Source organism: Monomorium pharaonis, chromosome 5, assembly GCF_013373865.1.
Source record: "Monomorium pharaonis isolate MP-MQ-018 chromosome 5, ASM1337386v2, whole genome shotgun sequence".
NCBI classification, from domain to species: Eukaryota; Metazoa; Arthropoda; class Insecta; order Hymenoptera; family Formicidae; genus Monomorium; species Monomorium pharaonis.
This window is the reverse complement of record NC_050471.1, coordinates 16418711-16440523: the sequence shown is the minus strand read 5'-3', so window position 1 is coordinate 16440523 and position 21813 is coordinate 16418711. Positions and strand designations below refer to the sequence as shown.

The 21813-nt window shown below is 36.0% G+C and overlaps 1 protein-coding gene across 1 annotated transcript; it reads left to right on the top strand.

Annotated features, from left to right (window-relative positions):
- The first annotated feature begins 187 nt into the window (after window positions 1–187).
- Window positions 188–5887, top strand: LOC118645773. Its single transcript, XM_036287480.1, has 5 exons — window positions 188–863; window positions 939–1014; window positions 1078–1275; window positions 4906–5079; window positions 5122–5887. The coding sequence occupies exons 1-5, from the start codon at window positions 188–190 to the stop codon at window positions 5885–5887; spliced, it is 1890 nt and encodes a 629-aa protein (XP_036143373.1).
- The last annotated feature ends 15926 nt before the right edge of the window (window positions 5888–21813 follow it).

Sequence of the window (21813 nt, the reverse complement as noted above, 5' to 3'; positions counted from 1 at the left end):
GAGCGAGATAGGAGTCAACGTAGGCATGGATACGAAAATTGATTGGCTAGTAAAAACTATGAGAGAGATGAAAGATGAAATGGCATGCAAACGAGAAATAAAAATGCTGATTAAGGAAACAGTGCAAGAGGAAATAAAAGCTATTAAATAAGAAATGGAAGACCTACGAAAAATAATACGAGGAGGAATGCAGGCGTCAGCGAAAAATGTGCGCGGCAGTTACAGTGAGGCAATGAAGAAAAAGAAGGAAAACATTATAATCATCAAACCGAAGATTCAGCAAGAAAGTGAGACCACTAAAAAGATAATAAAAGAAAAGGTTGATATTAAGAATAACCTAATGGGGATAACGAAGGTACGAAAAGGAAGAAAAGGAACAGTAATTCTAGGATGTGAGACCGGAGAAGAAATAGATAAATTAAAAGATGTAGTACAGTCTAAACTAGATGACAATTATAATGTTACAGAATCACTACAAAAGAAGACGAAAATAAAAATTGTTAATATTAACGAGGAAGAAATAGAGTTGGATGACGATGAGCTAATAGATACAATAAAGAAACAGAATAGTATTGGTGAATCTCGTATAAGCATAGTTAAGAAAATCCCGAAAAGAGAAAATATGGATGATAGTCAATCTAGAAGGAAAGGAAAAGAAGATAGATCTTTAATAATTGAAGTAGATGAAGTAACACATGAATTGATGTTAAAAAAAGAAAAGTTGAATATAGGCTGGAGAAAATGTCCTGTGTTCAATCACTTTAGCATAAAGAGATGTTTCAAGTGCTGGAGATTCTACCACATTGCAAAAAACTGTACGAGGGATGAAACGTGTCATAAATGTACAGGAAAGAATAAAGCAAGTGAATGTAAAGAGAAGTAGAACAAATGTGTAAATTGTATGTTTAAAATAAAAACATATAATTTAAAAATAAAAGACGATCATGATGCTCTGGATCCGGAATGCCCGACATATAAGAGAGCTATCGAAGAGGAGAAGAGGAGAGGTGGATGGTAAGCCAAAAAATAGCAATTACATAAAGAAGAGGATCAGATAATATATACAAACGCGCAAAGTTTAATGGCACATAAGGACGAGATACAGCATCAGATTGCGAAGAAATTAAATCCGGAAGTTATTGCATCGTCGGAGTCGAGACTGATTGCGGAAATTGAAGACAGTGAAATAAGTGTATCGGGATACAGTGTGGTTAGATGCGACGCGGAAAATAGAAATACAGAGGGGGTTGCTCTGTATGTAAGAGACGATATCAAGTATGAAATAGTAGTATTGAAAATATTAAAAAGGATTGTGTGGTACGTTGCAATAGAAGTAAAAGAAAAATTGTTTAAAGGAGTGTTAATGGTAGTATATCATTCACCGAGTGCGTCACATGGAGAGTTTATAGGATTCTTAGAGGAGATAGTAGAAGAATTAACGATAAAAGAAGAGTGTATAATATTAGGAGACTTTAATATAGATTGTATGAGAGACTTTTATACAAATAAACTACTAACGACTATGCAAAGTCAAGGTATGAAGCAATATGTGGATAAACCAACGAGAGTTACCGAAAATAGTAAAACAATTATAGATCTAGTTTTTGGGAGTAAAGATATAAATGTAGAAGTCAAGTACGAACCTAAGATAACGGATCATGCGTGGATAAAAGTCGTGATAAATACGAACAAGATTGTAAATAAATATAAAGAATTCAGTGGCAGGGATTATAGTAGATATAATGCGGATGAGTTTATTAAGCTAGTGAAGAGTAATTTAGAAAGAGGATATGATTTAGATTTTAATGAGTTAGATATTAATGTAAGGGCAAAGATTTTAATTAATAGTATTGTAGATGCGCTAGACATCTCAGCACCTAAGAAAATTTTTAGAATACCGAAAATATGGGAAGGGAAAGAATGATATTTAAAGGAAATAGAAAAGCTAGCGACTAGAGAGATGAGACTTATAGAAAAGCACTGTACGATAGCACAGAACAAAACTGGCAACAATTTAAAATAGAAAGAAATGCAGTAGTTAATTTAATTAGAACAAAGAAAAAAGAATATTATGAAAACTTATGATTGAATATTATGATGATTAATCATAATAGTAACAATCCCACAACTATGTGGAAATCATTAAAAGAAATTATTAGAGGAGGACCAATAGGCGCGAAAGTTATAGGAAAAATAGATTGTGAAATATTAGACAATAATATAGAGTGTGATATAGCTGATAAATTTAACTTATATTATATACAAAGTATTAAAGACATAATAAAATCTATAGATAAGAATTATACAACGAGCACAAATAAGAGAACTATTTATTGTATTGAAAAAAAGGGAGAGCTAGAAAAATTTGAGTCAATTACGACAGAACAAGTAAGAAAAATCATTAGGGAATTGCCAAAAAAGAAAGGTACAGAAGAAGGAATAACTAGCGATATATTAAAAACGGTGTTTTGTGTTATAGAAGAGGAATATTGTGATATAATAAATAAGTCATTGAGTGAGGATTGTTTTTTGAAAGAGTGGAAAACATCCACGATAATTCCAATACCAAAAGTAGAGAAACCTAAGAGGGCAAGTGATTATAGGCCTATTAATATATTACCAATATATGAAAAAGTATTAGAGATAATAGTTAAAAAGCAAATTAAGGTCTACCTAGAAAGTAATAATATCATAACGGAACATCAGTCGGACTTTAGGAAAAATTATTCGTGTGAAACAGCAATTCAAACAGTTATAGATGAATGGAAATTGATTATTAGTGAGAGACAAATAGTAGGAGTTATTTTTGTAGATCTTAAACGGGCTTTTGAGACAATTGATAGAGGAAGATTATTAGAGAAATTATACTAGTATGGTATTACAGGAACAGTTCTAGAATGGTTTAGGTCGTACTTAAAAGATAGAATGCAACAAGTTCAATTTAATGAGATGGTCTAAGATACTGACTACGGAATACGGAGTGCCATAGGGTTCGGTATTGGGCTCATTGTTGTTTATAATATATATGAATGATATTGTTAACGTTTGCTCGGATGTGTGTAATATAAAAATGTTTGCGGACGATACCTTAATATATGTAACAGGTGAGAGTAGTGCGGAGGTAGAGAGGAAATTGAATATTGCATTTAACGTAGTGGAGGAATGGATGAATATTAATAAGCTAAAGATGAATGCGGGGAAAACAAAATGTATGTTAGTTAGAGATATAAGGAAAGAATTGAGAGGCAATACTATTGTGAGATGTTTGGATGGAAATGAGATTGAGCGCTTAGAAATAATAAAGTACTTGGGCATAATTATTGATGATAGACTTAGATTCAGCGGTCACTGTGATTACATGCTAAAAAAAATAGGGAAGAAAATAAGTTTTTTAAATAGAATAGGTAACTTTATCTCGGCTTACACTAGATGTACGATATACAAGACAATTATAGCACCTCACTTTGAGTATTGTGCGACGCTACTAATAGATATGGGAGATACACAGTTAAGTAGGCTTCAAATAGCGCAAAATAGAACTATGAGAGTCATATTGCAATGTGACAGACGTACCAAAGTTAAATGTATGCACCAAGCGTTGCAGTTTATGACCATAAGACAAAGGCTGTATTACATTATGTGCATTGTTGTGAGCGAAACACTCACAACCAATAAAATTATATTATAAATAAAGAATATAGAGTATTAAAATTATCACATAGCTCGCCGAGGAAGGCTCGCTATCACAATGTGTCAGGTGACATATGCCTCGTGCGCTGTCGGCCGGTCATCGCACTGGGCAACGCACCAGCCACCTCAAGGAATTAGCGAAGCCAGCTTAGCAACAATCATACACAACAATCGCCACCGGAAATGCATACCTGCATTTTGGCAATTGTTGCTAAGCTTGCAAATATTTCCCGCGCGCCGGATGCGCGCGGGAATGACCATATATGGTCATGCGGAGGGCCCGATGCCCCCACTAATAATCAAATCCGCGACACTATTTAAGCTGCTGCCGAACAGCGGCCCGCAGGATCAGTGATTAGCAATCAAGCCGATACGTACGGCCCGCACGAGTAAATTACGAGTTCGGGACTTAGCCGCAAGCAAACCTCGAGCGAGCGAAGAGACGACGCGTTAACTCCGAGTCACGCGCCGTATCTAATCAAGTGTAACCCGACGCGGCACTTTCGCCGACCGCCGCTATTGTATATTACAAGCAGAATAAATCTTTTTATTAAATTTACGTCAAATCAGTGAGTGAGTGATTTGAGGACCCTGCCAACAAAAGCCGCCTCTTTCCGCGAGTTCCTACTCCTTGGGCAGCAACGAATGCCTAAAGATCTTTTGTCGCACCGCAAGGTACGGCAAAAATCATTTGTTGTATCGCAAGGCGCAACAGCATGTTTATTTTTAAGATCTTAAATAATATGATGCCGGAGCAATTTAGTAATAGACTTAGAATAGTAGAGGGAGAACGCGAAACTAGGCAAACAGGGGATATTGTTATTGAATTTCGAAAAACAATAAGCGCGCAAAAAAGTTTATTTTATGAGGGTGTGTTAATGTACAACGCATTACCACCCGAAGTTAAACATTGTAATCGTTTAGAAATGTTTAAACGAATGCTAAAAGAGTTTTTTTTAATGATGTAGCATAAAATTGTATATATATGTATTGAAAATAGCTGAGAAAGCTAATAAAAGATCAATCAATCAATCAATCAATCTGTCTCTCTCTCTCTCTCTCTCTCTCTCTCTCTCTCTCTTTCTCTCTCTCTCTCTCTCTTTCTCTCTCTCTCTCTCTCTCTCTCTCTCTCTCTCTCTCTCTCTCTTGCGCCCGGATCAATTACTATTCAAGTTCTTCTTGGATCTGATCGACATTGTTGCGCTTGCTGGCTAGGATCTTCAATCATTCTATACGCTCCTGCACATATCCTGATATCTGGAAGATGGCATACATAGTACCCCTCAATAAATGCGCTGAACCTCGGTCCGTCTCGGATACTAGGCCTACTGCCAACTTATGTCATATGGCTAAGATCTTCGATAAGATCATCGCTGGCCAGATCACTGGGTATCTCGAGGATCACAATTTGCTTTCGCCCTTTTAGTTCAGATTCAGACCGGAGCATAGTACTCAGACCGCCCTGCTATATCTCACCGATACCATTCGACTTGGTATTGAAAATGACCTTATAACTCTCGTTACCTTGTTCGACTTTAGCAAGGCTTTTGATTCAATCAAGCATGAGGCACTGTTGGAGGCCTTATGCTTGTTGCATTTCTCGGCTGAGGCTATTAAATGGACCTACTCGTACATTACCGGTCGTTCTCAGGCTGTTATGAGGGGCGACAAGGCGATGGCAGAGTTCCTTCCCGTTACATCCGGTGTTCCGCAGGGATCGGCGCCTGGGCCGATACTCTTCCTCATACTAGTTAACTCGCTTCCGACCGTATTGAAGTACTCTAAGTTCTTGTATGCTCTTTTTGCTGACGATTTGCAGTTGTTTGTGCAGTGCCCAGTGGGATTAATGGATGAGGCTGTCTCGCGCATGACCGAAGATGCACTTGAGGTTTCTAGGTGGGCGGAGGCTCAGGGTCTTCGTCTAAACGCCAATAAGATGAAGGCGATTATATTCGGTAGTAGGCAGAATCTATCATTTGTTGGGTCGCGGACCCTTCCGCATGTAGTTGTCGATGGACAGCGGGTGGAATTTGTCGATTCTGTGAGGAGTCTCGGAGTGACGTTATCTTCCGACCTGTCCTGGGTTCTCATATCTCGTCTATTTCGACCAGGGTTTATGGCGCGTTGTACGGCCTCTGGCAGCGAGCTTGGCTTATCCCCCGGGATATCAAGAAGCTCCTGGTGCAATCGCTGGTAGTGCCGCACTTTGATTATGCCTGTGTTGTGTACGATAGCATGCCCGAATATCTGAGGTTGAAGGTGCAGCGGCTCATGAACGCCTCTATTAGGTATATTTATAACCTCAGAAGAGATGAGCATTTATCTCCTTATCGTGCGGAGCTGCGGTGGTTGTTGGCAGGCGAGAGACGCCAGCATTTTCTGGGATGTGCAATATATCGAATATTAGTAGCGCATAGACCGCAATGTCTCTATGAGGCCCTATCTCGAGCGTTTGTGGACCTCCGTCGTTCGCGCCGGTTGATGACTGCATCGATCCAAATCCCGATCGCGTCCACCTCTACCTACAGGGCTTCGTTCGTGATAAGGGCATTGAAGTTTTGGTTCAAATTTCCGGCTTCATTGACTGATGCGACAACGCACACGTCGTTCGTGGACGGACTTTACGAGTATTTGTATGCGGGGTCGTTGCGATCGGGATCGAGGTGCTAAGTGGAGTGCACGCTCACTATGCGCATCGGTTCCTGACTATTATGTGATTCGTGCCGTATGTCATAAATTTTGTGCGTAAGCTGCCACATATTATGCGTCCTGCTCAGTATATGAGTCAAATTCTAGTTTATTTTATTATTCTAAATATGTATAGTGCAGGTCCTGAATTAAGCACGTATTGTTTGAATAACAGATATTCTCCGGGTTTTGCATGCTCGAGTACCTACCCAGGTAGCAAGGTGACGTTAATACGACGTCAATAATTCGTTATTTAAGGTCGCAGACGTCATGTTACCAAATTAAGACGTAATAGTAACGTCATTTTTTGACCTATTAATTACATCAGTCATTTATCCATCCTACAACGTATTTTCAACGTCATATTCTTGACTAATTAATAACGTCAGTTAATTGATCATTTTACGACGTATTAATAAGATTTTGTTAGTGACTAATTACTGACGTTAACTATAATTCTTTGTAATAATTGACGATTTGACCTCAAATGACAAATTATTGAGGTCTAGTGGACGACACCTTGCTACCTATAATTATCATTATTAAAGATTGGTTAATAAACAACATTATTAAAATTAATATGTATAATATTTTATATAATTAATACTATCAATATTTTAGAATCATCCCAGGCAGCACATAATATTTATGATAAATATTTATTAATATTTATTAATATTTATTTTTTCAAAATATTATATAAATATTTTACACATATTTTATATATACGAAAAAAAAATCTTTATTCAACATATTAAAATATAAATTAAATATTTTATATAATATTTATGATAAATAAAAGATAAAGATTTGTATAAGTAATATTTTGTAAATATTTATAAATATTTCATAAATATTTTTATAATATTTATGATAAATCTTTATGATTTGTCAAATCTAAGACCACAAAAATATTTATAAAATATTTAGATAAATATTTATAAAATATTTAAATAAATATTATAAATATTTTATAAATATTTTATAAATATTGCGTTTTGTCTGAGGTATAATTTAGCTTTATCAAAAGAACAGAGCAAAAACATATTTCTATAAGTTATTCCACATGTTATTTTGCATATGTAAAAATCAGGAAAAAAACTGTAAATTTATATTTATTTATAAAAATATTAGTTAACTACAAGTTTCATGTTTCTCGCATCTATTGAACTGATCTTTAACAAATATGTATTCATGATCATCAAGTGTTCATGGATCATCACAAAAGGCTAAGTAGCGTACGATCTTCGAAGTCAAGCAACGTCGACGGCGGTTCAGAGTTGGATGGGTGACCGCGGAAGTTAGGCAATTCCAAACGTGACTATGGTGTGGTGGGTCGTGATGCTTGTTGAGAAACAACGTAGATTTTTTTTACATTATAATTATGTTATTTCGATATTTTCATAATGCAAGTACTGCATATACAGGGAGTCCCAGAGCATACTGGTCACTGTTCATAAAAAGGTAGATGGGATCGAGATGAACATAAAAGTTCAATATTGTTGTGGGTTTGGTCTGCTAATAATCGAGATATAAATTTTATAAATTATGCGAATGAGAGCGCGCCTTGCGCGCCGAAGGAAAGGCTCGAGCCGCTCGAGCCATAGCACGGCCTACTGTTTCAAGCATTGGCTGCCGGCGGCGGCGGGGGAAAGAAGGAGAAGCGTGGCGTCATCGCCGTTCTCACGTCTCGCCACACCGCGCCTAAGCTCGCGTCGATGGCTGCTACGCACACTCGCGATTACATGACGAGATTATAAATTATTAATAAAAATAGGACAAATTTAAATCGTAATAAACTTTTGTAAATAAGAAAGTCGAAAGAGAGAAAGCGATGGAAACGTATGGAACCTGCAAATAATATAATATTTGCCGCATCAAATTCTCTCATCGTTTTTTATGGAATATTAAATTAACGAAGATTTATCACGATTGATTCTTTATACATTCTCCTTTTGTAACCATCTTATTAGAAAATCACAAAATGCACAAAATACTATCCCTAATATGCACTCTTTGTAAAATAACACGATAGAAAAATATTCACGTTTGATCTAACGACTTCAGGATAAATTATTCGATGCAACTTCTACGGTAATTATAGGTAATTAGAGATCAATGTTATGTCAAGTATCGTTAGTATGGTTAACTAGAAATAATTTTCTCTTGTATATGATAGAGAACTTCGAGTTTCTTCTATCGTTAATACATTATAAGTCACTGAAAATCTGTCGTAATTAATAATGCAATTAAAGGTAGAAGAAACTGTAAGTTTTCTATAGTTATAAAAGAAAATCCTTCGTTGTGTTAACAATACATGATATTGAACATTAATTTTTAAGCATAATTATCGTAGCATCGCGCCTAAGCTATCGTGAAATCGTTACATCAAGAGGAATACTTTTCTGTGTTATTACAAAGAGTGTAACATACTATGGATAAGTATTTCGCGCATTTTAGTATGAGGCAGGAAACGGAGAGAAAGGGAGAGGAGCTGAAAGAGAGACGAGCGCGATGAGAGACGAGAGAGAGAGAGAGAGAGAGAGCGAGAGAGAGAGATAGTAGCGATCGAGAGAGAGCAGCGAGCGAGAAGATAGCTAGAGCGAGACGAGAGAGAGAGAAGAGAGATAGAGGAGGAGGCGCGAGAGGAGAAGAGAGAGCGAGAGAGAGAGAGAGGAGAAGAGAAGAGTCGCGAGCTAGATCGAGCCGAGAGAGCGTCGAGCGCGCGCTTCTATCTCTCTCGTCGCTCTCTATCTCTCTATCCTCTCTCTCGCTCTCGTCTCTCTCTCGAGCTTCATCTCCTTTCTTCTCTCGCGATTTCATCCTCTCTCTCTCTCTCTCTCTCTACCTTCCCTCTTCCCCCTCTTTGCCTTCTCAAGCACTACGTAGTACACAAAATACAATAAATATTACCATGTTTAACAACATCTTTAGTTTGTACTATTCTACTTTCATTATGTGTAATTGAATGAAATTTTACAATTATCATTCTTTAGATCTTTAGTGTTACACACGATCAAAAAAAAAATTATCAAAAATTATCACTAAAACTGCGATAAATAATCAGCACGATACTTTCTTTCTGAGTGTCGTATCGTGTTTAATGTTAAAAATGTTAAAAAATAGTAATTTTGTTAAAAAAATTTTATGACATTTAATGAAACTCTAATAATATTGATTGGAACTGTTGTTGAAAATGACGTTTATCGTGTTTCTGTAAATACTTTAGAGGGAAAGATATTCCTGCTAAATTACAAAGTATAAAAGTACAAAGTTCAATTTTACATACAAATCAAGAGTAAATAAAAAATTCAATAATGAATAAAAGAATTCAGAGTTTCTTCTACCTTTAATTGCATTATTAATTACGACAGATTTTCAGTGACTTATAATGTATTAACGATAGAAGAAATTCGAAGTTCTCTATCATATACAAGAGAAAATTATTTCTAGTTAACCATACTAACGATACTTGACATAACATTGATCTCTAATTACCTATAATTACCGTAGAAGTTGCATCGAATAATTTATCCTGAAGTCGTTAGATCAAACGTGAATATTTTTCTATTGTGTTATTTTACAAAGAGTGCATATTAGGGATAGTATTTCGTGCATTTCGTAATTTTCTAATAAGATGGTTACGAAAGGAGAATGTATAAAGAATCAATCGTGATAAATCTTCGTTAATTTAATATTCCATAAAAAACGATGAGAGAATTTGATGCGGCAAATATTATATTATTTGCAGGTTCCATACGTTTCCATCGCTTTCTCTCTTTCGACTTTCTTATTTACAAAAGTTTATTACGATTTAAATTTGTCCTATTTTTATTAATAATTTATAATCTCGTCATGTAATCGCGAGTGTGCGTAGCAGCCATCGACGCGAGCTTAGGCGCGGTGCGACGAGACGTGAGAACGGCGACGACGCCACGCTTCTCCTTCTTTCCCCCGCCGCCGCCGGCAGCCAATGCTTGAAACAGTAGGCCGTGCTATGGCTCGAGCGGCTCGAGCCCTTCCTTCGGCGCGCAAGGCGCGCTCTCATTCGCATAATTTAAAAAATTTATATCTCGATTATTAGCAAACCAAACCCACAACAATATTGAACTTTTATGTTCATCTCGATCCCATCTATCTTTTTATGAACAGTGACCAGTATGCTCTCCCCTACAGCATGAAATATTGCTGCAACGTTGCAGAAATATTGCAATAGTGCATAATATAACCAATATTGCAGAAATATTGTAGCAATATTACAAATATAATATTCCCTAGCAAATGTTGCACAATATTGCAGCAATATTACAAATGTAATATTTCTTAGCAGATGTTGTGCAATATTGTAGCAATATTACAAATGTAATATTTCCTAACAGATATTGCACAATATTGTGGCAATATTATATTGCAACCGTGCAAAATTTATTTCCGTATAATCCGTATTTCTTAATCTAGAACTAACAATAAGTAATATTTTACATAGTTTTAAGGGACAAATAAAAAAATAGAGCAGGATATTTTTATTTTAAATTTTTATGTAAGATTAGAGCTTAAAGATACATAGATGTGCAACAAATTCTGTAATCACGACAGCGTTGCGTCCCATACTAGATTGAGTGAAGCAAGTCCAGAAGATGTTCACTCTGACTTATATATATAATACATTAATTAAACATGTGTGAACCATACATGCATGTGTAATTCTAGCATATAAATTGATCAGGATGGGCATTTTTTGGACTTGCTTCATTTTAATGCTTACTTAAATCTAGAATGGAACGATATTCGATATCCGTTGGTGTATGTTAATTTAATTAATTACTTTTTTAATTAATAATTTTTTTAATTATTGTGCCGTAACGGTATGACAATAAATTCATTTTCCGTTTTTCGTATAATACACATCTTACATATTATTTGATTAATTTAACCACCTGCAACATTTCCTTCATATTGCGCATTAACGTTTCAGAAATGTTACAGCAATCTTACAAGAAATATTGCAGCAATATTGCTGAAATCTTACGGGGAATATTGCAGAAATATTGCAGACATATTGCACAATATTGTTTTGGAGCGGACATAGGAATATTGCTGCAATATTGCAGCAATATTTTCTGCAATATTCCAATCTTGCAAAATAATATTTCTGCAACGTTGCAGCAATATTTCATGCTGTAGAGGTTATACAGTACAATTACCGAAAAATTAACAGAGAAGAGTATATAAAAAAAAAGTACAAGGCATAGTGTGAAGAAAGGGAGAAACACGAAAGACAAAAAGAAGAAATAAAATCGATAAGAATGCAAGAAGAGGTGTGGGAGTAGTTAGTTATAGAGCGGTTTGAACTATGGAGCTCCGAGGGGCATGACAATAGGAATTTAAGGGGGGGTTTTGACCGGGAGCTCCGAAGGGGTTACGGGGGTGCGGGGATTTCTTACTGGTAAAGGGGGGGGGGCGTCATTTCTCCCCACCATCAACGTGACACCTGCCCCTTTAGCAGTAAGGACCTCCGCACGCCCTTCGAAGCTCAGGAATCTTTTTAATCAATCCCTCCTCCCCGAGCTTAATGTGTGGCTTACCCTGCGACCCTTATGAAAAAAAAACTATTGAGATTCAATAGTAACTATTGGGCTTTCAATAGTAATTACAGTGGAACCCCGCGTTAGTGGACTGTTCGGGGCTCTGAGTCCGCTAACGCGGGGTTATCTTTTATTGCTTGATTTCACTCCCACTCCGTGAAATTCAGGGATGTAACGGTATTGTCATATAACCAGTTAATGTTTACGCTTAAGATTAAATGTATTCGATCATAAAATTGCAAGCAGAGCGTCTCAGATCAAGTCAATCGTATCTATAGCCGTCCGAAAAACTCACATCTCGTACCTCTGTAATAAATTATATTCCCGAATATTTTATATTTCCTACACTTCTAATTTATTATTATTTTCCAACATATAATTTATAAATAAAATATTATCAAATTAGAAATCCAGCTTTGATTGTAATCGGTGTTCCTTTTTTTATGTGATTACATTTAAACAATTTACTTTAAATTAGTGTTGGCTATTTTATTTACATGTGTGTGAATTTTCAAATAAAAATTTATATAAAAATATATTTTTATTTATATTACACAAATAATATTTTGAAACAATTTTTTGAGACAATTTTTAATGACCATGTGAACAAAATAATAAATTCTTAAATTTAAAAAAATATTAGCCATTTCTTAGTCTTAAATGAATTAATTACAGATTAAAATCTTGCACAAATCTTTAAGAATACGTCGTGTTAATAATCAAAAATCGAATATATTATATACCCACATAGAAATAAAACCTCCAGTAGATGTCTAATGGACGTCTGCCATGGAAGTTTAAACTTCCAGTGGATTCCAGTTTAAACGTCCATTAGATGTTCAATATAGAGCCATTAGAAATCCACAGTTCCGCATTGTGGATGTCCATTAGACCTCCATTAGAGGTCATCAAAGAGGTCTATTAGACGTTGTGTGGATCATTAATAGAGGCTTCACGGAGCCTCGATGGATGACTGACGGATGTTTCGTGGATCATTAATAGAGGCTTCATGGAGCCTCGATAGATGATTGACAAAATAAAAATTTAAAATAAAAATTTTATTTCTTTTAAATTATTTTTATCAACAGTACATACTAAATTTAGGACAAATTTTTATTAATTAATTAAATTTAAATTATATTATTTTATTTTATTCTTACTTGTCTCTAGGTTTTGAACCCTGGACCTTAGGATTACAAACCTTGTACTCTATCTGCTATGCCAATTTGACTCATCGATATGAGTACTTGTTATTGTCTACATATACCTATATGTTATAAACTGACGCCATTATATTATTTTTTATAAAAGCAATTAAATTTTGCAAAACATATTAAAAATAAATAGCATTAATTTATTTACTTATTAATTTCATTGTTAAATTTATCTTTTTCCATAACCTTAATAATTTGATGGAAATTACGATCTATTTAGCATTAATAATACTTTGAAACGTTCAAATGGTTAATTAGATGGTTTTAACTATATAGATCATATATTCTAAGAAAAATTGAATAATACATTTATTATTCTGTTTTTGTTTAGTACATGATAAATTTAGATTTTGCATTTTTTTGTGCGCAGTAATTGTAGACAAACCGTTATTTTTGGAAATATTATCTTTATGATCATTTTTTTAAATATCAAATGGATCTCTCATTCAGGATGTTATAGTGTTGTCTGATTTCTGAGTCAACTACAACGCGCATGGACGGCTCAAAAATCGGACAGCATTGTGATATCCTTTATGAGACATTAAGCTGATATCATTTAGCTGTGATATCATAAGGATAACATTTTCAAGAAACTTAAATGAAACTTTTCTATGAGATATCTCAAAGACCTCTCTTAATAGACGTCTCCGATAAATGTTACCATTTGGACATTATTTCCACGATATCTAAATGTTTTCTTAAAAAAGTTCTTTTAAAGTTTTCATTCTGACAAGCGTGTTGTCTGGGTAACTTCTATCATGAAAATAAATGTTCCATACAGCTATGGAAGTTTAATGGATACCTAATGGACGTCTATCTAACTTCCATCATGGAAATAATGTTCCATAGAGCTATGGAAGTTTAGTGGATCCCTAATAGACGTCCATCTAACTTCCACCATAGAAGAAAACATCCAATGGAGCTATGGATGTTTAATAGATCCCTAATGGATGTCTATCTAACTTCCACCATGGAGGTAAACCTCCAATGGAGCCATGGACGTTTACTGGATCTTTAATGGACGTCTATCCAACTTCCGCCATGGAGGTAAACCTTCAATGGAAGTTTACTGGATCCTTAATGGACGTCTATCTAACTTCCCCCATGGAGGTAAACCTCCAATGGGGCTAAGGAAGTTTACTAGACCTCTAATGGAAGTCCATCTACCTTCCACCATAGACATCCCAGATAGCACAAGGACATCCAGTGTATGTTCAGTGGATATCCGCTTCTGGACATTTGGACATCCATTAAGAGTCCAAATAAGGTCCGTCGGACATTCGATGGACGTCCATAGGATATACGTTTGGCACAACTTTGTACGTTCATAGAAAGTCCTTTAATGGACATCCATGGGATATAAGTTTGTCACAATTTCGGACATTCATAGAAAGTTCGAAATAAACCAAATTTTGGACCCTATTATGGTTTGATTATTTCTTTTGGGCTTTTTTCAATTAAAGAGCTTGCTGCAATAGTGGGTTAATCCAAATTTTGTAAAAATCATCGACATAAAGCATGGACTGCGCATTTCCTGCAAAAAGCTCTTGAAAAGTGTCTGGCAGAAAAACAAAGGAGACATGGTCCGGGTCAATTTCTTTCTCTGTCTAGCGCCTATTATGCTACTGGTTAGACAGAGCCCTAATTTACACCGAGCACTTGGTACGCGTATCAAATAATGAATTTAAGCTGATCAGCCAATGATTAAACACATTCACTAGTTATTTACTATTTGATACGCGTACCAAGTGCTCGGTGTAAAGATCAGAGACAACGCTTGACTCAGACCAATTGCTGTATCTCTCTTTTGGTCGGAAAAAGAAACAAAAAAGAAACCGAAAAAAAAGAAAAAAAAAGAAAAAGAAACGAAAATGAAAAAGAAACAATAATATATTATAACAAACATTTAAAAAAATACCAATAATTAATAATGTTAATAATAAATAAAAAAATAATACATATTATTTCATATTACATATTTCATGTTCTATCTAAAAGTAAAACAATTAAAATAAACCTTTTAAAAATTAAAAATAATATAATTTATTATTATTTATAAATTAATGTTAATTAGAAATATTGTAAATAATACATATATATATATAATTTACAATATTTCTTTTAGATTACATAATAAAAATAATAAAGATAAATTATATAAAAATAAGATCCAAGTGTGGACATAAATCAGATATTGAGCATAGGACGTTCTGAATAGAACATCCGTTTTAATTCCAATAATGGATATCCTATGAATGTCCATTTTATGTCCATTGACATGTGGACCTGAATTGGACTTAACATGGACGTCCTTGGAACATCCAGTGCTATTTGGGATAAACGTCCTATGGATCTATGGAGGTTTAATGGACGTCCATTAAACCTCCTTATAATGTCCATTGGACATCCACTGGATGCCAATCTTCTATCATTCTTTCTATGTGGGTATTATCTTACAAAGTGGACATTATAAGAAATGTAAGAAATAAAATAATTTATTATAGAATATTGTTTTTTATAATTTTGTAGAAAATTTTTCCGCCAGGAAACTGCTTACATACTACGTGACTACATTGCTATTCCCACACACGCTACTGTGGGCCGAGTGCATATGGAGGGGATAGTCTCCGCTAACGCGGAGTACGCTAACGCGGAGTACGCTAACGCGGGGTTCCACTGTATTAGAGTTGAATAGTACGTTAATAGTAACTTTTGACAGTTTACTACTGACGAAGAGTACATTTTTAGCGGTGCTGCTATACGACGAATAGTATACTATTAATCCAATAGTTTCATAAACTGTAACTATTGAGAGAATTACCATTGACAAATAATATACTATTAATCTATTAGTTTCATAAAATATGACTACTGATTGTGTTATTATTGACAAATAATATACTATTGGCCCAATAGTTTCATAAATTCTGACTACTGGTGAGTGTTATTACTGACGAATGGTACACTATTGGACCATCAGTTTCATACAACTGTGACTACTACTGGTGTTACTATTGAGGAATAGTATGCTGTACAAACTATACAGCATACTATTGGTGATGTTACTATTGATAATTAGAATACTAATGAAGCATTAATTTTAATAGAACTATTGAATAATGGAGATTCGATAATTATTAGAAAACGACAAGTTATATATTATATACATATATTATATAATATACGACGATAGTTATTATACTATTTTATTAATATTGGGTAATTAATCTATTCAGAAAAAGTACTAATACAGTATTAAACATGATATTATCAAAAAGAATTATTACACAGTTTCCTGGCGCAAAAATTTTCTACAAAATTATAAAAAACAGTATTCTATAATAAATTATTTTATTTCTTACATTTCTTATAATGTCCACTTTGTAAGATAATATATAATATATTCAATTTTTGATTATTTACACGATTGGTGATTAGCATTAATTAGAAAAGATGTATTAATATATTGATGAAATCTATTTGATAAAATAATTTTATTTGCCAGATTGTTGACAAATGGTTATTTAGTTTAAAATTATTCAGCAATTATTTATTTCTACAAATACGTACGTTTACTATACTTAAATTATTCATAATTATTCATTTGTAAAAAACATTGATGTAAAAATGTATAATTGCTAAATAATTAATTTTGAACTAAATGGCAAAACCATTCTTCGACATCTACAGTCTGGCAAAAGTTATGATTAGGGCTATTACTCTTCAAGTCAATAATCTTTTAATAGTAACTATTCACATCTGAATAGTAACTATGAGTGAGTCCCAGATGCGCACAGTAATAAACAGACACAGTAATAAACAGACACAGACCAAATGCGCACAGAGCGAAACGGACACAGACCAAATGCGCACACTGCACATGCGCACGGACCAAATGCATACACGGAAAGTCGCAAACCCATGTGATGCAGTGAATGCTTTGCACGCATGCACGCACGCACGCACGCACGCACGCACGCACGCACGCACGCACGCACGCACGCACGCACGCACGCACGCACGCACGCACGCACGCACGCACGCACGCACGCACGCACGCACGCACGCACGCACGCACGCACGCACGCACGCACGCACGCACGCACGCACGCACGCACGCACGCACGCACGCACGCACGCACGCACGCACGCACGCACGCACGGGGGGGGGGTGCAAGAGGGGCTTTCGGCTCCCCTCCCGCACCCACCCCGTCCAAGTCGCTAACCTATGTGGACTCTACTCTGCTTGCAATGTACATGGATTGCATTTGGTCCGTGCGCACGTGCAGTGTGCGCATGTGCAGTGTGCGCATTTGGTCCATGTGCATTTGGTCCGTGCGCATTTGGTCTGTGTCCGTTTTGCTCTGTGCGCGATTGGTCTGTGTCCGTTTGTTACTGTGTCCGTTTTGCACTGTGTCCGTTTCGCTCTGTGCGCATTTGGTCTGTGTCCGTTTGTTACTGTGTCCGTTGTTACTGTGTCCGTTTCTTACTGTGTCCGTTTGGTCTGTGTCCGTTTGTTACTGTGTCCGTTCCACTCAACCTGCTGTGTCCGTTTATTACTGTGCGCATCTGGGACGCTCCCGTAACTATTCGTCAATGGCCTTGCGAATAGTTATTATTGGAGGGTTCTATTTAAGCCACTAATTTTCTAGTAGTAACTATTTACATTGTAAATGTCAATAGTTTCATGAATAGTTACTATTGAATCTCAATAGTATTTTTTTTATAGGAAACTATTTGTTAATTGTTTTGTGAATAGTTACTATTGGAAAATACTATTTAGTCCCAAATAGTTTCCTCAGTAGTCTGCCAAAAAATTACTGGAAATTTGCCAATAGTTTTTCAGAACAGTTACTATTGGATCTCAATAGTTTTTTTTCATAAGGGTTATTTGCTTAAATTTTGCATTTTATTGTGTCGGAGCAAATCTTGTAATTTCTCTACGTAATATTTATGTACAAGTCTTTCTCTGTTATTTGCAGCATCGTGTGATGAAAACTTTTGCTGTAAATTTGCTCGAAACTTTTAGAAGACAAAGCAACAGACAGTTATTTATCATAAAATTGTTGTCAAAATTGAAACAATCCTTGCTGTAAAGTGTTCACAATATGTGATTTTAACAGGTCTGGCTAGCTGGGATGTTTATACTGATAAGCAAGCAAATTTGTTACTGTGCGCATCTGGGACTCACTCATAAGCAATACCCCCTGTGACGTCACCCCCACCCCCCGTGACATCATACTCCCCCTGCCCCTCGCCTCCCTCAGATTCCTTGAATTAGAATCACCCCTCTATTCCTATTCATAATCTATCGCTTAATTTCCGCGATTACTCAGCAAGCACGATCACTCAAACCATATAGTTTGTAACCTAACATTGTCTAACTTCTGCCATCAGATAAACGATCATCCATCCGATTGTCAGTTGCCGTCGACGTTGCTTAACTTCGAAGATCATACGGGACCTACCACTTTGTGATTATCTATAAACCCTTAATGTTTATGGATACATATGTGTAATAAATCAATAGATATTGTTCAAAGTATTGTTGTAAAAATATAAAACATATATCATTTAAAAAATAATATAAAAGAACTTTATGAAAAAATATCAAGATCTCAAATATCTCTCACATAGATTTATTTGAAAAGATTATAATTTGTGGTTACTTTGAAAATTTTTACAAAAAATTAATATTTATATAAAATAATAAAAATTCCTACAAATTTTTATTTTTAGTAAATATTTTTGGTAAAAATACCGAATAGAGAATTCAGTCCCAATGACCTTGACCTTGACCTTGACATATGTTGTTAAGGTCATCCTCCTGAGTGACCTTCAAAAGATTTTAGCCATCGCTTGTAATTCGTTAAAAAGTTATTAACAAAAAAATTTTATAAACATTTTTGTTTAAAACAGATAATATTTTGCATCGAACTATTTGTGCTTTTGATTGAAAGAGAATGAATATATTCTTAGAAAATGCGTGAGCGGAGGAAGAGCTCTGCTCCTCCCCTTGTACCTCCTCCCCGTAATTTTTTCTAACTCTAACCCACTGTTACGTCCAGCCTTAAGAAATTTAATCTGTTTCCGGTACGAAGGTAAGGCAAGGAAGAACGCAACAAACTTATAGAATTCCCGTAGGCACACAATAAGAGAGGGTAGGTGCCTTGGGTCGAACGCACTTTTTACAACGCATAATATGGGTCAGCGTGCTCTTTCAAGCCCGTTATAACCCTGTTTCTGTGTCATGCGCTCGTGGTCCAAGTTTTGAGTCAGTGAATTGAATCACTTTAACTCGGGATTGGACCTAGTGCAATCTTTGATTGGGGAATAGAGATCCGGGGGTGGTTTTTGAAATTAAATAGTTAACAAAAATTATTTAAAACTACATATAAAGAATTTATTTGACGTTTTAGTACATTAGAATTAGCGCTGAAGTCATGTTTTATAAAAATACTATTAATTCTGCCAATATAATATTGGGTAGATTTGTATGGATACAATAACAATTTTAATGCTGATTGACATAATTATAAATAAGAAATTTAATATTAAATAATGAAAAAGGTGACAGAATAATAATTTGAATGAATAGGGCAACATACATAATAATAATAGTTTATAAATCAGCTAAAATAACTCGAAAGATCGGCTAACATAATCACAGATAATCGAAGATTAAATATAATAATAATAATTCAAAAGGTCGGCTAACATAGTTAGAATAATAAAAAAATTTAGATATTATAATTACAAAATAATTATTAAGGTCGGCTAAAAAGCTAATACAATTATCTTTTTTTTCTAAATCGGGAGGAGATTTGTATGTCAATGTAACTCTTCTACTGTGGCGTATGAAGGGGGAAAGAAGTAATAAAAATGTCGGCGGGGATAGCAAAAGGATCGAAAAAGTAAGGTGTAAATACCAAAATAGGATCGTTAGGAGCGAGGGCGGGTAGTATGTCTAGAAGGACTTCCGGATCAATTGCTTCTGGATTGATTGTAAGGTCTCGGAAAAGGTGGAGGAAAGGATCTAATTTGAGAGGGAACTGCTCTAAAATTTCTAACAAGGAGGTTTGGGTGCCGTCGTAATAGTAATATCTTGAACGGGGAGGTAGGAGGGGGAATTCGGCCAAAAACTCAAGCGATGGTGTAGGTGAAGGTGGTGGAGGAATCTCTTCTGGTTCGGGAGAACTGATAGGGGAATAGTGAGGTGAGGGAGGAGGAGGTGAAGAAAATTGTTTATTGCTAGAATCCGAGACCGTGGCGAAATTACGAGTGTTGTGGGCGCTATCTTCGGATGTTTGGACGGTGATCGCCTCTGAATCCGCGCACCGGAATTGTCGGTCGGACTCTCGAGCGATGGCCTCTGAATCCGCGCACCAGAACGCCCGGCCGGACTCTCGAGCAACAGGCTCTGAATCCGCGCACCGGAACGCTCGGTCGGACTCTCGAATGACCATCTCTGAATCCGCGCACCGGGTCAGCCGGTCGGACTCTCGAAGGGCAGGGTCGAAGTCCCCGTTTCCCGTCGAAGATGAACAGCCCTCTGATCGCGAAGTGAGCGTGGTAGGGTCCGGATAAGCGCGAGCCCGCCTGATCACCCGTCTCCGTTTTCTTTTTAAGTTCAACCGATTACGATGGAAGAAACTATTGTCCACTACAATTTTAAGTTTGATTTTATATGACGAAAATCGGGATCCGGTAAAAATTTATGTCTAGAGACTTACTACTTGTCGAGATGTTTCCTCTGGGGGAGCGTAATCCGGGGTGCCGGTCTCTGGATACTCGGGCGGTTCTCGGCCGGAACAAGTCAGTCCGTCAGGACTCTAGGCTGGTGGAACTGGAGAGTAATAACCCACGGAAGTACACCAGTGCACTCACTTCACTTGCGGTTTGTTTTTTTGTGTTCGACACTTTAATGTTTGTCCCGACTCGCACTCGAGCAATCGTGAAAAATCGTGAACTCGCGGAATTTTTAGACTCGTACTCGGTCAAGAATAAAAAACGGAAAAAGCTGCTCGCGGTCTTTGGGATCGCGATTTTATACTCAATTTTCCGAAGGGAAGGGTTAAGGTGCGGGCGGTGTCATTCTTGGATTGGTGGGCCCTTTCAAAACCACCAAATTTGGAGCTTGTCTATTGGGAACTCGCGAAATTATTATTTCGTAAAGATGATCAGTTATTGGTCCATCTCTTCTCGTCTCCGCCCGATTTGGTTTTAGTTTTGAGTATAGGAGAGGGATGTTTATAATTTTTGCTCCTCTTATTTTTAGGTCACTCAAACAACAAGCAAGCAAAAAAAAGGGTCTTTATGTCTTCCTGTAGGATTTTAGTGAGAACATACTTTTATTGATTGAGCGCGGACAGCGTTTTTGCTGTGAATAATAAATTTTTATGGTTTCCGGAGGTTCCTTGTTTGAAAATTTTAATTTTTATTGAGTTTCAATATTTCCCTTTTCCTTTGCTTAGCGTCGGGTACCGATCCAGGGCATTATCAGAGTAACGTTCGGTAATAAAGTTATTATTTATTCTTTTTTTATTCTAGACTCGACATTGCCCCAGACTTCCCGAAAGAATTAAATTATATCTAACGGTCGCTCTCAAAATAGTTTACAGATGGGGAACTATGCA

What these genes read in the sequence shown, in the direction of transcription:
- LOC118645773 (XM_036287480.1), top strand. Translation starts at nt 188, where the DNA reads ATGCAGGCGTCAGCGAAAAATGTGCGCGGCAGTTACAGTGAGGCAATG. An exon ending in GAGAAGAGGAGAGGTGGATG is followed by an intron (nt 1,015 to 1,077) that starts GTAAGCCAAAAA and finishes AAACGCGCAAAG; the next exon opens with TTTAATGGCACATAAGGACG. An exon ending in TATGTAAGAGACGATATCAA is followed by an intron (nt 1,276 to 4,905) that starts GTATGAAATAGT and finishes CTTGCTGGCTAG; the next exon opens with GATCTTCAATCATTCTATAC.